The 17,890-nt window shown below is 35.6% G+C and overlaps 1 protein-coding gene across 3 annotated transcripts in view; it reads left to right on the forward strand.

The window, feature by feature from the left end:
- The window catches only part of LOC121294460 (very-long-chain 3-oxoacyl-CoA reductase-B-like), a 133,949-nt gene that overhangs the window by 56,670 nt on the left and 59,389 nt on the right, over positions 1 to 17,890 (forward strand). Inside the window, exon 1 of one of the 3 annotated variants that reach the window (XM_041218163.1) lies at positions 11,184 to 11,495. The exons of the other annotated variants lie outside the window; for them this stretch is intronic. Coding sequence (XP_041074097.1) covers positions 11,321 to 11,495 — 175 coding nt within the window. The 5' untranslated portion in view covers positions 11,184 to 11,320. Of the gene's footprint in view, positions 1 to 11,183; positions 11,496 to 17,890 lie in introns of those variants that run through there. 3 annotated transcript variants of the gene reach the window in all.

Here is a 17,890-nt window from a genome sequence, read left to right on the forward strand (position 1 = left end):
TGTTACACATGGACAAAAGTAAAAATATAATTAAACATAAGAACACCACATATCCACTAAATACTAATATATACTGTAAAAATAGCAATGTTGTTTATGGACTAGCCTGTGAAAAATGTGATGAAATAAAATATGTTGGAGCGACTGGAACAACTTTATATAAAATAATTCAGAACCACCTTTCATTAATTAGAAATAAAAAAATTAATGAACCAATAGTACAGCAGTTCACCAATCAAGGACATGACATAAATGATGTAAAGTTTGTAATATTAGAACAGCTAAAATTAGACAATGCGACATATAGAAGAATAAAAGAAAGTAAATGGATAAATAGACTGAACACAATTATGCCAGTGGGACTCAACAGAAAAAAATGAACTAATTAATTCCAATAAATATATAAAAGTTAAAAATAATTAAATAAACAAAATTAATTCAAAAGTTATGCATGCTGATGCGCTGGGGAGACCAAATCAAGGCTGATCCTCAGAGCAAGCATTGCATGATAATATAAATATAAGTTTATATAAAATAATGTTAATTAGAATAAATATAGATTTAAAGATATAAGTAAAAATGATGTCACAATATATAGAACACCATTACATCATGTAAGAATAAATCATAGATTTGAATATAAAAAATAACAAGTAGTTGTCATGCCGTCAAACACCTATAAATATGGACAATGTTTTGACTCAAACACAGGCTCCCTTGAGAAAGATATGTACAACATATCGAATTGTTAGGCAGTAGGCTTTTTGAGCTGACATATATCTATCTATCTATCTATCTATCTATCTATCTATCTATCTATCTATCTATCTATATATATATATATATATATATATATATATATATATATATATATATATATATATGTGTGTGTGTGTGTGTGTGTGTGTCTATATATATATATATATATATATATATATATATATATATATATATATATATATATATATATATATACACACACACACACAGAGTTATAGTCAAAAGTTTGCATACACCAAAAGAAATGTATAATTTCTAGAAATTTCTCAAATAATTTTAGGAAAAATCTTTTGGAGCAAAAGTTTTGCTTTTGTGGATGAGGAGAAAACTTGCAAGAAGTCGATTCAAATGTCTAAAATTATTTATGACAAGGAAAATTAAAGCAATAGCTAGTTGAGGCACCTTTAGCAATAATAACTTATTTTAAACAATTAGGATATTTGTCAATGAGCTTTTATAGCGGATGACTGACCAATATCTTTTGGTATGCTATGGAATCCATTTTACCATGTATTGGAACTAAATTTCCTGTGCCATTGGAGGAAAAAGTGCCCTATAGAAGGATGTTACCACCTCCATGCTTGACAGTAGGTATGGTGTTCTTTTCTTTGTACGCCTCACCAGATTTTCTCCCAAGATGACCAAGCGTGACCAAATAGCTCAATGGATGGCACAGGTGTCGTTGTCCATCAAATCAACAGTACAAAGGTCACTCTTGAAATCAGGACTTAAAGGGTGTGTTGCAGTAAGAATACCTTTGTTAAGAAAGGGGAACAAGATTAAAAGGCTAACATATGCACAAGAACACAAAAATTGGACTATGGAACAATGGTCAAAGGTGCTTTGGACTGTCGATGGATGGACAACAGCACCTGTGCCTTCTGCCAGTTCTGCTGTCAATTCAACGCTTGTCTTCTTTCTATTCCTTCAGGATATTATTTTCAAGTATTGCTCATTCTTGTTAGACAGCTTTTTGGGTCTTCCAGTCCTGGGTTTGTCAATTACAGAAGATGTTTCTCTGTTGTTGTTGATTTTGCTTTGGATATCACACCTTGAAAATCAAGTGATGCAAATTATTTCACTCAATGTTTTTGCTCATAATGCATCAGAGTAGAAAAATGCAACATGCATATATATATATATATATATATATATATATATATATATATATATATATATATATATATATAGTAAGTTCAAGCTTGTCTTAAAGTTTCATCAGTCTTAGCTATTCTTAAATGAATTTGCTGCAAGCATTAGGATAATTAACTTAATTAAGCTCAAAGTTTGCGTTTCTGTTTTCCTAAAGGTATTTACCAGCATTTGGTTAGGAACTGTATGTTTAGAAAGCATGAGATACTACAGTTTGACTGGTATATACTAAACAACCTACTGTGGAATGTTTAACAATTTAACTTAGTTAGAGTTCAAAATAAACTACTGTTGTGCTTTAAGCAACTGCTAAGATGGGAGTGACATTAGAACAGCAGCCCCACTGTGTACGTCTTCTACTGCTGTGAAGTTATGAAGAATATGTGTTCAGCCCTCCAATCACGATTTAATAACAAACATTTTTTTTTTAAAAGTGAGCATCAAAACGGTCCCACAGCAAATAGTTTTAAACTCCCTTTTAGAAAAATGTCATAAGAACTAAAATAATCAAGGCAGCGCTTTCTCAAATATATTTTTAGTAAAAAGAATAATTCAATATTGAGTCCAAACAAACTATTTTCCAATACTGTGCTTTCTGGGAGTACTTTTTAATTTGGTGGAACAACATTAGTTAGAATGTATGTGTTGTCAACAGAATTTAAGTAGCCAGTTGTCGAGTAATTTAATATGATAGCGTCAGTAATGGTTTATTGGTGGAGAGCTATCTAATTTTAAAGACAAAAACAAGAATGACTGACAGATATGCCACATATCTGAAAAATAAAGCAGGCTGCTGGAGTTGTTGTAAACATCTCTAGACAGACAGACAGTTAGAGAGAGAGAGAGAGAGAGAGAGAGAGAGAGAGAGAGAGAGAGAGAGAGAGAGAGAGAGAGATAGACAGACAGACAGACAGACAGACAGAGATATGCCTCAATTGTCTCTTGTTTAACTAAGACGTTTAATACAGATTTATTCTTTAATGTGTCCCTTTTAAGGCATGTTTAAAACTTGGCTTTTTGTAAGTGGAATATTTTCATCAGATACTATACAAAAGAAGCCTTGCTGCTTTGACCACAGCCTGCATCAAGTAAATACCCATAATAGCCATCCTTAAAAAAATTAAATGCTGCATATAACTTTCTACAGCACATTTGGATATAAAACTCCCTTCCCCACCTCAATAACAATGGTACATCCTGTCAAGTGTGGCAGAAATGTCTGGATTATGCATTCTCGAGTGCTGGGCTGAACAGTTATTGTATTTTGGATTGTTGTTTCATTAATCTAAATGTATCCCAATATATTATTAAATGACCAGTATGAATACATTTTCATGAAAAGACATATGTTACATATACTGACACATAAAATCAATTATATGAAAAATACTATAAAATCTGACAAATTTTATAACCTTTTTATAAAAATTTGATATATATATAAACAAATGAAGAAAATAAGGCATAAAAGTGTGACATATATTGCTTTGAATATATGTAAAATATAATCTCTTTCCATATGGGTTAGTATAAAATGAGTGTTCATTGGGGTAACCTTATAAAAGTTTAGCACAGTATTTTTGCCTGTAAATTTGCTGTTTTCAATGGTTATACTATGCATTCACCACGGTTTACCCTGGCATTGAAAAACATTTATCATTGTATTTTAGTTTCTTTCAGTTTTCTTAATTTACCCTGGTTTGCCATGTTTTTTTATATGCTTTACCATATCTCGTTGGTCTTTAAAATGCTTAACCAGGCTTCACCATGCTTTATTAGACCTCACTATGCTTTTTTTATGGAAATTTTTTATAAGGGTTTGTTGCTTTAAGCATTGTAGTATGGTATAGTATAGTATAGTATAGATAGATAGATAGATAGATAGATAGATAGATAGATAGATAGATAGATAGATAGATAGATAGAAAGTGGTTCCTAATAAACTGGCTAAACCTGCATTACTTCGTGAAATCTATTCTTCGTAACTCCCGGCACAATCTTCCACTCAAAAAAACTTGCCAATTAGTCAATACCTACCTGCATTATGTGTATTCCTTTCCATTTATTGACTCCTTTCACATGTCACAATCCTCAACAACCATTGTCTTCCATTATTAGTTGCCAGCAGTTCCCATTGGCTAACGTTTGTGATTCCATAAAAACCTACAGCTTGGGTCTAATAATCGTGTAGCCCCTTTTATGCACTTTTCTTGGTTTATGGACAATGAGACAGCTAACTAACAGCTAACTGACCCAGGTCTTATACAGTACAGTTAGGCAGGGGGGTGCAGCTTAGAGTAATGAAACTTCATACTCAACAAGGAAATCTTTGTGTCGCTACCAGAGTAAACTCTTCGAACATCTGCGGTGGTCTCATTGAGAAGCTGTAGCACATGTCTAGAACGGACAGTACTCCCTGGGACTTTTATTATAACAGAGTCTTGCCCTGTTCTTGAGGACCCTGAAGACAGCATTGTTTGATCACCTGGCCTGTAACGTGGTTCTGCTCCTCTGCATGATGGTGCTTCATGATGTTCCTGCAGATTTTCTGGTAAAGGGATCAGCACTTATAGGCTATTAGTATGGAATGTTAACCCTTTAATAGATTTCTGGGGGTGATGTTTCTGAGCCTAAGAATGAAACAGGGATACTGCAACAAAGCACTGACCCATCTTTTTTTTTTGATAGCTGCAAACTTACTATATCGAGATATTGATCCTACAGTCATTCAAGTTCAGTACATGTCATTCAATTTTATTTTGTTGTAGATTTGTTTCAGATTAATGTAATTCTTCATGCTAATTTTTTAAGCAGGTCCAGTGGAATCTATCCATGGGACAAAGTTGGTCCAATTATGTGTAAAATAAATAATATACTGTATGTATGTATAACCTCAAAAGCACTGGTAAGATAAATGTTTTTAAAGCACTGGGGATACCTATCTGTGGGTTTCCCGGGCTTAACCATTTAACAAAGTAAATGATGCAATCCTGGGGATTCCCTGTGCTGTAAAATGTTAAAAAATATCCAGCTGTACCAGCAGTTTCTTATCATTTGCACTGTCGATATGCACATTGTGGTGGTGTGTAGTGGGGAATATTTTGAAAGCGTTTTCTACATTATTTAATTAACTCCCATTTTCTGAAAGGAGAAATCTAGATGAACAATAGTACTACAACATAATTCAAGGTCTCTTATGAAGGCTGAGGTTCTTTGCTTCTCTCTTTTATAACATTACAATTAATTTTATATAAATGTTAAGAGTAAGTAGCGGGGTTCCGAAAAATTTAGCGTTACATGTCCCCACGTGATGCTACACCTGTTTAAATAACGTACCTGTAATTTTTCTTTTCATTGTTAACACCCTGACAACTTTTATACTTATAACTGTTTAAAAGGTATTTTCAAAATGGCCGCTCTAGTGCACTGGGGTTTGAGATCTGTCTTCAAAATCACTGCAGGAAAAAAAAAAAAAAACCAAACGAAAAAAATAACATAACAAGCGCTATGGGATTTCTGTTCGTACCCCATCATGGATCGTTATTGCTGTGTTACCTGTTTGACAATGTGAGTAATAATCCTTACACTATCAATGCACTAGAGTGGCCATTTTAAAAAGAACTCTGAAACAAACTTTAAAGTTATAAGCATAAAAAGTTGTCAGGATGTAAACAATGAAATAAAAAATGACAGGTTTGTTATTTAAACAGTACAACACGTGGGGATGTGTAGCGTTATATTTAAACATTTGAAACAGCACGTGGGGATGTTGAACACTGTATTTAAACAGTTGTAGTAACACGAGGGGATGTGTAACACTATTTTTTGGAACCCTACTACTTACTCTTTAGCACTTCTATAAAATGAATTATAATGCTGTACTCTTTAAAGCCCCCATATTTCTTTGATTTTTATATGTTGATATTTTAATTTTAATGTTATTTTTATATGTTGACTGGTAAGAATTAATGAAGTGTCCAGAAATAGATTTATTTCAGGAATATAATTTGATACATCGTTGAGATATCTTTCATAGTGGTGTTATGCTGTTAAGAACAATATAGTTACCACACAAATGCAACTTTTAAATAGTGAATGGAAAATCTGACTGTCTCTTAGTTAAGGTGAGAACAGGACTAGAGGAGAAGTGTGCACAGTCCAGCAGATGTATGTGGACAGAAAGTGTAATGAAGACAGTCACATAGTGTAAAATATATACATATATGGTCTGCGTGTAAGTTTGCTTGAGAAAGGTGAGGGTGGAAGGTGCGTGTACTGCAAATGACTGGAACAGTTTGTGTTACATTGTTATATAGCTGGAGATACTTGTCTAAATAACCAAGCAACATTAAACATTTGGCAGGGGAGATAGAACCTGAACATTATTTTTAAGATAAGACTGCATGTTTTGTAAACATGGCTCTGCCTTATCAGTTGAATTAACACAGTGGGGTTGTTTAATTAACGTGCCTTTTTAAATATACTGTAAACGCAATGGAAGGATGGAAGGTGTGTTAACTGCATATTTGTTGGATGTACATTTATTTAGAGAATATTTTATATCAGGGGGCAGGATGAGGGCTTCCTTGGTCCTTGCCAAAACCCTGCAAACAGTCTGGTGAGTAAAAGGCTTCGAGTGGCTTTCCGCCATGGTATCCCCTATGGGGGGGAGGGGGGTGAAGCCTGGTAAAACTGCAAAAGTACAGTATTACACTTTTATTAGGGTATTTTTTTATTTTTTAAAAGTGAGAGAGAAAACATTATTAAAATGAACCTATTCAAGCAATATACACAAAGTTGTAAAAATTAAACTATGGAAATACAACTTTTCACATAGAGGAACTTATTGGTGGATACCTACTGACCGCTAATTCCTATGAATTCTCGTGAAATAGCTTTTTGTTCTTGTATGAAAACACAAAGTTTCTTACAAATCTTCCTCAGTTTTAAATAACAGGGACAGGGCACTTATAAAAAGGGGTTCCCAAAAGGTTTGCTGTACAGATAAGCGAGCAAAGCCGCTAAAGTTATCTAATAAAGAGCTCAATTATAACTTTGCTTTTTGTGCCCTATTAATAGTTTACCTTTAAAATGATTCACCACAATAGTTGAATTTATGGTTGGGGCATTGCTCCATGCAATAACATATATTTTTTTATTTTTTTTATTTTTTAATATAGGACATTTCGGGGTCGATAGCCTACTGAAGACAACGAGGCCTTTTCAAGGATTCACATTTAGTTCAGCTAATCTTAATTAAGTGATTATTTATGGCAATCAAAGGCACTAAACGCCAACAACCGTGCTGGCTCAAAGTTAGGTTTATTATAGCATGTTTTCTTCAGTGTGTATGTCACAAAAATATTTAAGATGCTTTGTTTTTCAAGGCATGGGGAATTACAATATAAAATAAAGAAAGAAACAGTACAAAGAATTGTTAGAAAAACCTATGTAGGAAATACTGAAACATGATTTGGAAAGGGTGAGGGTAAGAGGGGCATTTAAAAGGAAGGAAACTAGGATTTAACATAATGATATAAGTTAAACTGTAGGCTATTGCCTCCATAAAGAAAAAAAAAAAAAGCCTTTTCTGACAATATTGTTCATTTATTGTTTTATGTATTCAGGCTTGGTTAATGTAACTACAATAAAAACGTTGTGCTAAAAATGACAATACAAGTGTTTGCAGAAGACAGTGTAGGCACAAAAGTCACACAAAATAATGTAGGTGTATGTACCATATATTTCTATTTCTATATGCTTTAACAGCTCTCTAGTCCTGAATGGACATGCATGCAGTATATATGATCAGTGTATCATATATAGTTTATCGTTTCCAAATAGAAATTACAATGTAATTACTGACTGTTGTAATCCCCTTCTTTTTGAGAATTTTATATGTAAAACTTGTCCTTTCATGGATCTTTTTTTTTGTTTTTTGATATCTCTTGTTCGAGGTTCGTTTGTTTTCATTTTACAGGGACAAAAATATCACTTTATGATCACACATATTGAATTTTACGTCAGATCTAGTAAAAGACCAATCTAGATAAAAGAAGAAATATATATATATATAATATATATATATATATATATATATATATATATATATATATATATATAGAGAGAGAGAGAGAGAGAGAGAGAGAGAGAGAGAGAGAGAGAGAGAGAGAGAGAGAGAGAGAGATATTTATATGTAATATATAAAAGGAAATGGCCAAAAACGAGATGTGTTTGACAAACAAACAATACAAAGTGTTAAAGTGTTTAAAGTTCTTAGGATTTGATACAATGTTTCTCTTGAAAACAGCAAATAAAGATGGAAACTTTCAAAGTTGCCCACAGTTTTGAGGTTCTGATTGTGGATTACAGGCATCAGAGGTAATATGACAATATGAGCTAATCAGAGGGGTGTTTAATCTACATCTCTGTGTAAAAAGAGGAGGAGACTAAAACTCATTTTGTTATGTAAAGGGGTGGTTATTTTTGTGTATTTTTGATGCTGTGAACACTGATATGTGTGTATTGTTCTGAGACAGTAATTATGCAGGTCACACAGACGTTTCTGCTGTGTTCTACTAGGGTTAATGTAAAAAAAGCGAATAAAAGAATACATAAAATAATAAATATAAATCAGGATTTGTCCTATGACTTGCAAAAACGTGTACATTGAGTCACAGAGCAGCAAACTGTTAAAGTCTGGACGTAGACACTGAAACCCTGAATGATTATGTATTTAATCTCATGTTCTGTGTAACTGACGGAGGTGAACACGATACTGTAAAATTGTATACGAATTATAAATTGTTGTATACGTGGAAATGTAATTATTGTAGACGTGGGTTCGTCTTTATATTGATTCTAAAATCAAATGATTTTTTTTTATGAACTTTGGCAGCTGTTTCTTTATTTGAGAGAATATACGAACTATGATATTTTATTGTAAAATTACAATTGTAGATTAATAGAAACGTGATGTTACAGGCTGTATTTACTTGCTAGAATTGTGTAACTGTTAAAGATTAGGTGTTTCATTTGAACATAACTGGAATATAGGACAGGCTAAAGAACAGTCTTTTAAAAAAAAAAAGCATGGGCTTCTCCCCAAATTACATAACTATATATATATATATATATATATATATATATAATATATATATATATATATATATATATATATAGTTATATTATAGTTTACATTTATAAGAGAAAGTGTGTTTTCTATTCAACCAGTGAAATGGAATGGAATATTCTGTTGTTTGGTAACGTTAGTGGCTTAAAAATCAATCGACCCATTATGTGATCTGTTTTTGCCCTACAGGTTATTTTACGATCGATCGTACTTATTGAACAGGGGTATATTACAGTAATGCCAGGTATAATTTTAAATTGGTGTACCTTTGTTGTATTTTATTTTTTAATCGCTGCATTTTTTATTTTAACACATGTGTGATATAGCCGTCTAGAATGGGTAATATATTTGTAACACTTGCATTAATACACACATCTTTCCTTAATAATGATTGGTAGAATTAACACTATTGGTTTAGGGTTTTAGAGGTATTCTGCTGCTGGCCTTTTCTGTATTTGGGGTTTCACCAGTGCAAAGTGAAGGTGGCAAATCTGTGTTTACTGTCGGCCTACTGTACTGTATACATTACTGTATACATGAATTCAATGGGGAAGGGTCGTTTTAAGGTGTAATAAACTCCATGTGTCTGTGGTAGTGAATTCACACTTACAGCTCTTGTTTTTAATAATGCATACACAATATACATTTTACTGAAAAATATACTATAAAAGAGATTATTTTGTACAGACATTTTATTATTATTTAGATTTTTACAGTAAATGCATTTTTACTTGATGGTATTGTATTTGCAGTATAGAAACACTATAATACTTATTGAATCAAACAAGTTATACACCTTCATGCTTAAGTGTATGGGTCTATGTTCTTTAAATGTGTATATAAATGTGTGCCTTTTATACATAACAATATATATTTGTGTTAAAAACAAAACAATGCAAAAATAAAATGCAGATTACTAAAGTGGTGTCAGTTAAAAACATTGCCTTGACTGCGTTTCACACAGAACCCGGCACACGTTCTATTTTGATTGTTACAAATAATGTGGACCGTTTGTAAATGTGTATATTGTTTGTAAATGTATTTATTATTTTTCTTTTTTCCGTAACTTTCTGGGTCTCTATCATGTTATATGCACTGTATTTGCGTCACCACAATCCACAAATAATAAAGTATACGTTTTTCTATTCAGTTATTCAAAACAAAAATACAATCTCCTGTATGTGGTTGTTATTATAATTAAGCTGTTTACATTTTTGTAAAGTTTGAGACAGACATATTTAGGTATCTCTTCTTGTTCATGAGGGTAATGCTGGGTTTCCTGTCACATCACATACACTAAAGCTGCCTTTTTTTTTTATAACGGGTCAAGGAGAGTGCGATATTCAGAACTAACCTGTCTGGGTTTTTATTTTATTCTATTATTATTATTATTATTATTATTATTATTATTACATTGGCAGTTAAATAAAACACTTAATAGCACATTGTCCAACATTTTAACATAACACAGCTTCACTTCCGCATTTGAAAGACTGCCGCGAGATTTTAATGACCACCTCCAAGCATTGGGTGCTTCGATTTGAATTCTGGGATTGGAGTTTTTCTACTTTATTAAGACGTAAATTTGCGGTATCGCTGTATGTATGTGATTACAAGTAAAAAAAAAAAAAAAAAGGTATTATACAAAATAAATATAAAAAAAAACAAAATGCAGAACTAAAACCGGAACCTGTTTTGGGCAAAGTTGTGTCGTGGGTGGGTCAATGAGGGACAAGCTGAAAATTTTACTGGAGTATACTGTGTTGCCTGTACATGATTGACATTTACTTCAACAGGTTCCTCTTATGAAACAATGTGAAGGGCGGAGATATTCTAGATTGGCACTTCTGTAAGCAGTAATTCCAGGTTTTCATTCAAAGCCACGGTTTGAAGGGGGGGGGGGTTAATTTCACTTTGACTGCTACAACAAATGGACCAATCAGAGATCTGAAATCCTGATTGTGTCATTTTTACCCAATCAGGTATCGTTGAGTGACGTTAAGATCCACTCCCTCCACTGACAGCTGGAACGCGTGGTTCTGTGCCTGACAGGTCATTGACCATTGATAGGAAGCGTTTACTTGAGTGACAACGCCAGGCTCCAATTGTTATTAGAGCGGGGCGGGGGATGTGTGAGGGTGCTGGAAGACGGTTCGTGTATGAGCGTGTGGATTCTGCAAACGTCGGTTTGGGTCTCTGTCTGTCACTGTGTGTTTCAGATTTTTGAAAGTGGAGTTTTTCCCCAGGACTGGCGTTATGTCATTCCCGCTGGAAACAATTTTCTTCTCTGCAGTTGCCCCACTGTACTGGCTAGGAGCTTTGACCGCAGGCTGGCTCTTCCTGCGCGCTGGCGGCCTGCTTGCTACCGGTTTTCGTGTGTGGGTGTTGGGGAACGGTCAGCAGGTGGGACCGCAGCTCGGCAAGTGGGCAGGTGAGTCTCAAGAATGCTTAACATCTCGTAATGTGAGCGGTGTTGCGGGTCTCCCACAGGTTTAACCTGCTTGCGATGCTGTGATGTGTTGTCTGTGCAGTAAGTTTGCAGCTCTGTCAGTGCTTAAGAAACGGTCGGAATGTAAGTAAAGTAAAAGTCAAGAATGCAGGGGTATTGCTGCAGTCCTTTAACATCTGTACATTGAGCAAACACTCGACAATATTAAGTAATGAACATTCTTTTTTTTTTTGTTACAATTTCACAATTACCTGTTAAACATGGGCTGTGTATGCAAGCCGAACAGGATTGTGTCCGAATTATAATGGTATGGTAAGCATGTGCGTTTTGTGCAGCTTTTACACGTTGTTCTCCACCTACAGTATATGGTATTCAAAACCCCAACATGTATTTACAGCAACCATACTGGTATATAACTAGAATGTATTTTATTAATCTAATGAGGTTTTAAATTGTTATTTTTCTTTTTGAAACATTATAACCAGTCTCTTTTAAGCAACATGACCAGTGCAAAACCCGTATTACTAGTTTCAAACCGTGAGTTTTGTGGTCAAAATAATAGGCCTAGGTATACAGTCTGTGAACCTTTGCTGCCATCACACCACTAGTGTGTTGTAATCATTATCTTTATCTGAAGTCAGTTGGCACACTTTCCTGCCCTTTCTTTTTAAACTGACGTTCAGTTCAGTCTCAAGAGATCCAGCCTGTGTTATAGATCCACACTTTTGTCCTGCAGTGCCTTCAATCAAATTCCATTCCTCACTAATTCTTTGTTATACCTGTTTCTTGCAAGGGTAATTAATACAATCTGGCCTCATTCTAAAGCCTCTCTTATCTTTGGTGTTGCGCTTGGCTCTAAAGATGTAGCATTATCCAGTCCATCCACATGTTTAAGCCTCCCTGCTGTAGTAGTGTGTGATATACAGTACGTCTGTCCGGAGATGCTATGGTATTCTACTGTATGGCATACATTGCTATATGTCTGAGATACTGTTCTCTGTAGCCTGTGGTATGAATATAGTTACAGGTGTTTTTTTTACCTGCTTCCAGACCTTATTGGCATCTAATATCAGATGTTCTGTTCAGAGATTTACAAAAATACTGAATTTTTAAAAATGTATTAAATTAAACCACTGCATGCACATTTGGCTATCCCAACACAGCTTAGAAAGGGATTGCCATATGCTTTTAATTCATCCACTTTCTGGGTTGTCTAGAAAACGTTTGCACAACTTGCAGGGGGTGGCAGGAGAGAGAGAGAGAGAGAGAGAGAGAGAGAGAGAGAGAGAGAGAGAGAGACATCAAATATTTTAACCCATCACCTGGTATAATACTGTAGCAAATATCAGGCTTATAGTACATATTGGATACTGTATAAAATGTATTAATGCCATCTTAAGGGTGAGTTGTGTGCAGTGCAATTATTTTTTAGTTTTGTCCTAACTGTTAACCACACCTTAATTTTCATTAGTGCAACATGTTTTAATAAACTTTAATAAACTTGTGTGAAGCAAATGATCATTTTCAGAGAGGAATACAATAATTCTAATGTTATAAAGCTACTTGTAGCAGGGTAGTGTCATGGCCAAGACTGGTTCTTGGCAGGAAAGAAACCAAAGAGAGAAAGCTGTGGTTGAAGTGCATATACATGCTTTTATTGCACAAAACAAACAGGAACAAAATACACACGGCACAGGGGCCAAAATAAACGGTTCAAGTTCCGCAAGGAACGTTTGCAGGCTGGACATTCACCTTCACTACACTGTTACAAAACATAGGATAAACTCACCATAACCTCCACTAAAAAAAGGATTTAGCTTCCCTTGTATACCTGTGGCCACTCTCCAATTAGCATTTTGTGATATGCATGAGATGGTGTTAACCTCATCCCTGCCAAACTTGCGTTCAAAGTGACTAATCTTCATTTAAACCCAACACCCCAAACCACACACCCACTATTTACATGTACAGAGCTTCTGCCCTGCCACATACCTCCCCCTGGTGCAAAGCACACATGGCTGCCACTAGGCACCTCCCCTTTATGAACTCCATCTTAGGTGAGTGGGAGCTAGTGTTGGCGCTCAGCCGGCCCTGGTCAAAGACCAGATGGACAGTGCTGCCCTCACCAACCCAGGCAACCTGCTGCCAGCTGGCCCCAACATTGTCTCCTGGTGTGGCTCTCCTGGGTCTTCTGTTAGGGACACCCTTTTAGTGCAAACCCCGGGCTTAACTGTTCATTTCCGCAGCCAAGTATTTCCTTCCTAGTTTTCTGTTACAATAATTGTTTTTGTCCTCTCAGAAAATATATTGTGTTCTCACCTTCAAAAAGAGCCCTTCTAATAAAGGTTTACTTTATCCCTGTTAGCAGTACTCTTGAATTGCCCAATGTTATCTTAGGTAAAGTAATGCAAGATTAGTGTAAGTGATTGTCATACAATTCTTTAATATTGTGTGTTTTATGAAAAGGGGACAAATGACTTACACTCCCCGAGTGGTGATTTCTAAGATCACCTAACTTCAGAATTTCAGCATTTTCTCTTGATGCGCCTGTATTTGTTCAAAACCTGGTAAGTAATGGTAATAGAATTATGCAATACACACAGTTCAATATATTGTGTTCAATTTTATAAAATGTCATGGGTAAGGTAAGCATTCTGATTGATTGTTAGTGATCACATGACCAGGATGTTGTGCTCTGCTGCACGGGGTCACAACTTTTTTTGCCTCATCACATTATTGAAATGTAAAGTAACTGCATAAAGAGCAGAGGGTGTACGGGTCAACAGCTTTTAAAAGAAGACAATAGTCAATAATGTCTGACAGTAAACAGATTTCCTTGGATTTAAATCCTTTTTTTTAATAAATATTATTCTCAATCTCGAGCTGATTGATGCCTTTGAGCACCCCGGTCCTTTAGTACCGAATATATCCAATCAGCAGTTTCTATAGCCGGAATAGAGCATGGCTGCATTGGACCTTAACGATAAAGTCAGTTTAAGAAGCATTTAATTAGATAGCAGGGTGTATTAAAGCAGAAAATGGTTTTGTTTGTGTTGACTGAGTTACAGTGGCTCTCAAAAGTATTCACCCCCTTGGACGTTTCCACATTTTATTGTGTTTTGTTGAATAGTACTACTCAACAAACCTGCTCGCTGTTTAAAATGTAAATAGCATTATGTATGTGCCCAATGAGCTGTTGATGTAAAATGTAGGCTTGAGGCCTTTGTGGCCTCCCTGACTAGTGCGCTTCTCGCCCGGATACTCAGTTTTTGAGGACAGCCTGTTCTAGACAGATTCACAGTTGTGCCATATTCTCTCCATTTCTTAATAATGGACTTTACTGTCCACTGGGGGATATTCAATGCCTTGGAAATTTTCTTATATCCTACCCCTGATTGGTGCTTTTGAAGAACCTTATTCTGGATTTGCTTTTAATGTTCCTTTGTCTTCATGATGTATTTTTTGTTAGGAAATGTACTAACCAACTGTGGGATCTCCCAGAGACAGGTGTATTTAACCTTATATCATGTGAAACACCTTAATTGCACATGTGGACTTCATTCAACTAATTATGTGACTTCTAAAGACAATTGGTTGCACCAGAGCTTATTTAGGTGTGTCATAGCAAAGGAGGTGAATACTTATGCAATCAATTATTTTCTGTTTTATTTGTAATTTAATTTAGAACAATTTGTAGATTTTGACATTATGGACTTTTGTGTTGATCAGTGGCAATAGCTCATAATTTAATCCAATTTGATTCCATGTTGTAGCACAATAAAATGTGGAAGAGTCCAAGGGGGGTGAATACTTATGAGAGCCACTGTACATCCTGCCTGTCTACCTGCCTGGTGCACCTCTGCGTTGAGCAAATGTGCTGAGTCTCAGAGTATGAGCACTGGGGCTTGGAGTTTAAAATGGAAAAATGTAAGGAATTATGCCAAGCTTATTTTCTTGCCAATTATTAACATTGTCAACATTGCTATGGGTATTTCTTTATTGTTTTCCTATTTATAATTAATAATAATAATAATAATAATAATCAGCTTTATTTTTATATAGCACCTTTCATAGTGGACCACCATCACAAAGCACTTTACAAGATACGAGACTAGGCTTTATGAACTATGCATCATCTGCAGAGTCACTTACAACAATGTCTCACCCAAAAGACGGAGCACAAGTAGGTTAAGTGACTTGCTCAGGGTCACACAATGAGTCATTGGCTTAGCTGAGATTTGGTTACATTTTACTTCCTGTGACAGGCTAAATTGCAGAGTTAGGGGGAGGTCTTGCACTTTGAAATCATCCACATGCTGTGTATTGTGATGGTTGTCTCTGGAAAACATTTGTGCAGAACTTTCAGGGGCAGATGGTAAGGGAGCAACACATCACATCTTTGAATCCAGGAAATTGTTTGGAAAGCCTCTGAGATCTGGGTCATGACACAGTGTAACAGGGCAGAGGCTGTGTGTGAATTGGTGACCACGCACACCGCAAGAAAATATTTGCACCACTGTGCATAAGAGCCAGGCTTTTAATGTCATCCCACCGACGGGTCAGAATCGCCCAACACTACCGGTTATATTATCACTCATTTTAATATCACCAGATTGGTCTTGAATCCTTTAAAAATCTTAAGAAACTAAAACACAGCTTTTGTCAATATTAGGACTGCCTGCTAATGTAAGCTGAAGAAAACTGTTAAATCACAATATCATACACTGCTGTCAGACATCAGACATGAACACACAAAATATATTAAACCAAAAAAATGACAGTGCGCATATATACACTACCGGTCAAAAGTTTTAGAACACCTCAATTTTTCCAGTTTTTATTGAAATTTACGCAGTTTAATGTCTCAATGTACTCTGAAATTAAAGCACAGAACAAATAAACAATTGGAGATAAAAAAAAAAATAATCATGGAATCATTTTGTTTAACAAAATTTTCTAAAAAGCAGCCGCCTTTTGCAGATATAACAGCCGAAAACACTCGTGGCATTCTTTCTACAATGGAAATCAAATATTGTTTGGAAAGTTCTTCCCAACACTGTTGCAGAAGTTTCCACAAATGTGTTGCACTTGTAGGTTGCTTTGCTTTCACCCTTCTGTCCAGTTCATCCCAAACCAGCTCGATGGGGTTTAAGTCTGGAGACTGTGCTGTCTATTCCATGATTTGAAGCCTACCGTCTTGTTCTTTTCTTCTAAGGTAGTTCTGACATAGCCTGGAGGTATGTTTTGGGTCATTATCTTGCTGTAGGATGAACCCCTGACCAACTAGGCGTATACCAGAGGGTATTGCAATGTGCTGCAAAATGCTGTGGTAGCTGTTTTGGTTCAGGGTGCCACTCACTCTTTGCAAGTCGCCGACTCTGGATCCAACAAAAGAGCCCTAGACCATCACGCTTCCTCCTCCATGTTTGACAGTTTGGTGTCACACACTGAGGAACCATCCTTTTGCCTTCTCGATGGCGTACAAAAACCCTGCGTGATGAACCGAAAATTTCAAATTTTGATTCATCAGTCCATAAGACCTTCTTCCAGTCTTCAGTAGTACACTGGCGGTGCTTCATGGCCCAGGCTAGCCTCTTTTTCTTATTTTGCCATCTTAGCAATGGCTTTCTTACTGCCACTCAACCTGTCAAACCTGCAGCTCGAAGTCTTCTCTTCACAGTTGAAACTGAGACTTGCTTTCTTTGACCAGTGTTAAGCTGTGCTTGAAGCCGTTGTCCTGTGAGCCGCCTATCACACAAGCTGTTGACTCTCAGAAACTTGTCTTCTGATTCTGTTGTGGCTTTGGGTCTGCCAGACCTCTTCCTGTCAGAGTTTCCTCCAGTTTCCAAGTGCCTTTTGATGGTGTAGGAAACTGTACTCACTGACACCTTGGCTTTCTTTGCAATTTCTCTAAAGGAAAGACCTACACTTTTAAGGGTTATAATGGTCTGGCTGTCTTCCTTTGTTAATTGCCTTTTTCTCGCCATTATGATAGCAATATACTACTTCCTGCAGTACAATACTGTCCAAATAATGCTTAAGAGGGTGTAGTAACACAGTCTGTTCCAACACTGCTTTTATAAAGACAGAGGGTTTGTAAGTAATCAGCAAAAGTTGGGACACCTGTAGGAATTGTTAGCATCAACTTTCAAGGCTTAATTTACTTCCATTGCTGCAGAACAGCTGTAAGTTGTTAACCCATTACTTGTTCCCTGAAAAAGGCCTTTTTGTATAACTCTGAAATGTACATTATTTTTCAGTTTTTGGTAACCTAAACTTTTTTTTTTTTTTTTAACCTCTGGCAGTTTACTGCTTACCTTTTTACCATTTCAGGTTATTCACTGGACTTGAACTGCTTAAATTTCAATAAAAACTGG

This window comes from Polyodon spathula, chromosome 19 (assembly GCF_017654505.1).
Source record: "Polyodon spathula isolate WHYD16114869_AA chromosome 19, ASM1765450v1, whole genome shotgun sequence".
Taxonomy (NCBI): domain Eukaryota; kingdom Metazoa; phylum Chordata; class Actinopteri; order Acipenseriformes; family Polyodontidae; genus Polyodon; species Polyodon spathula.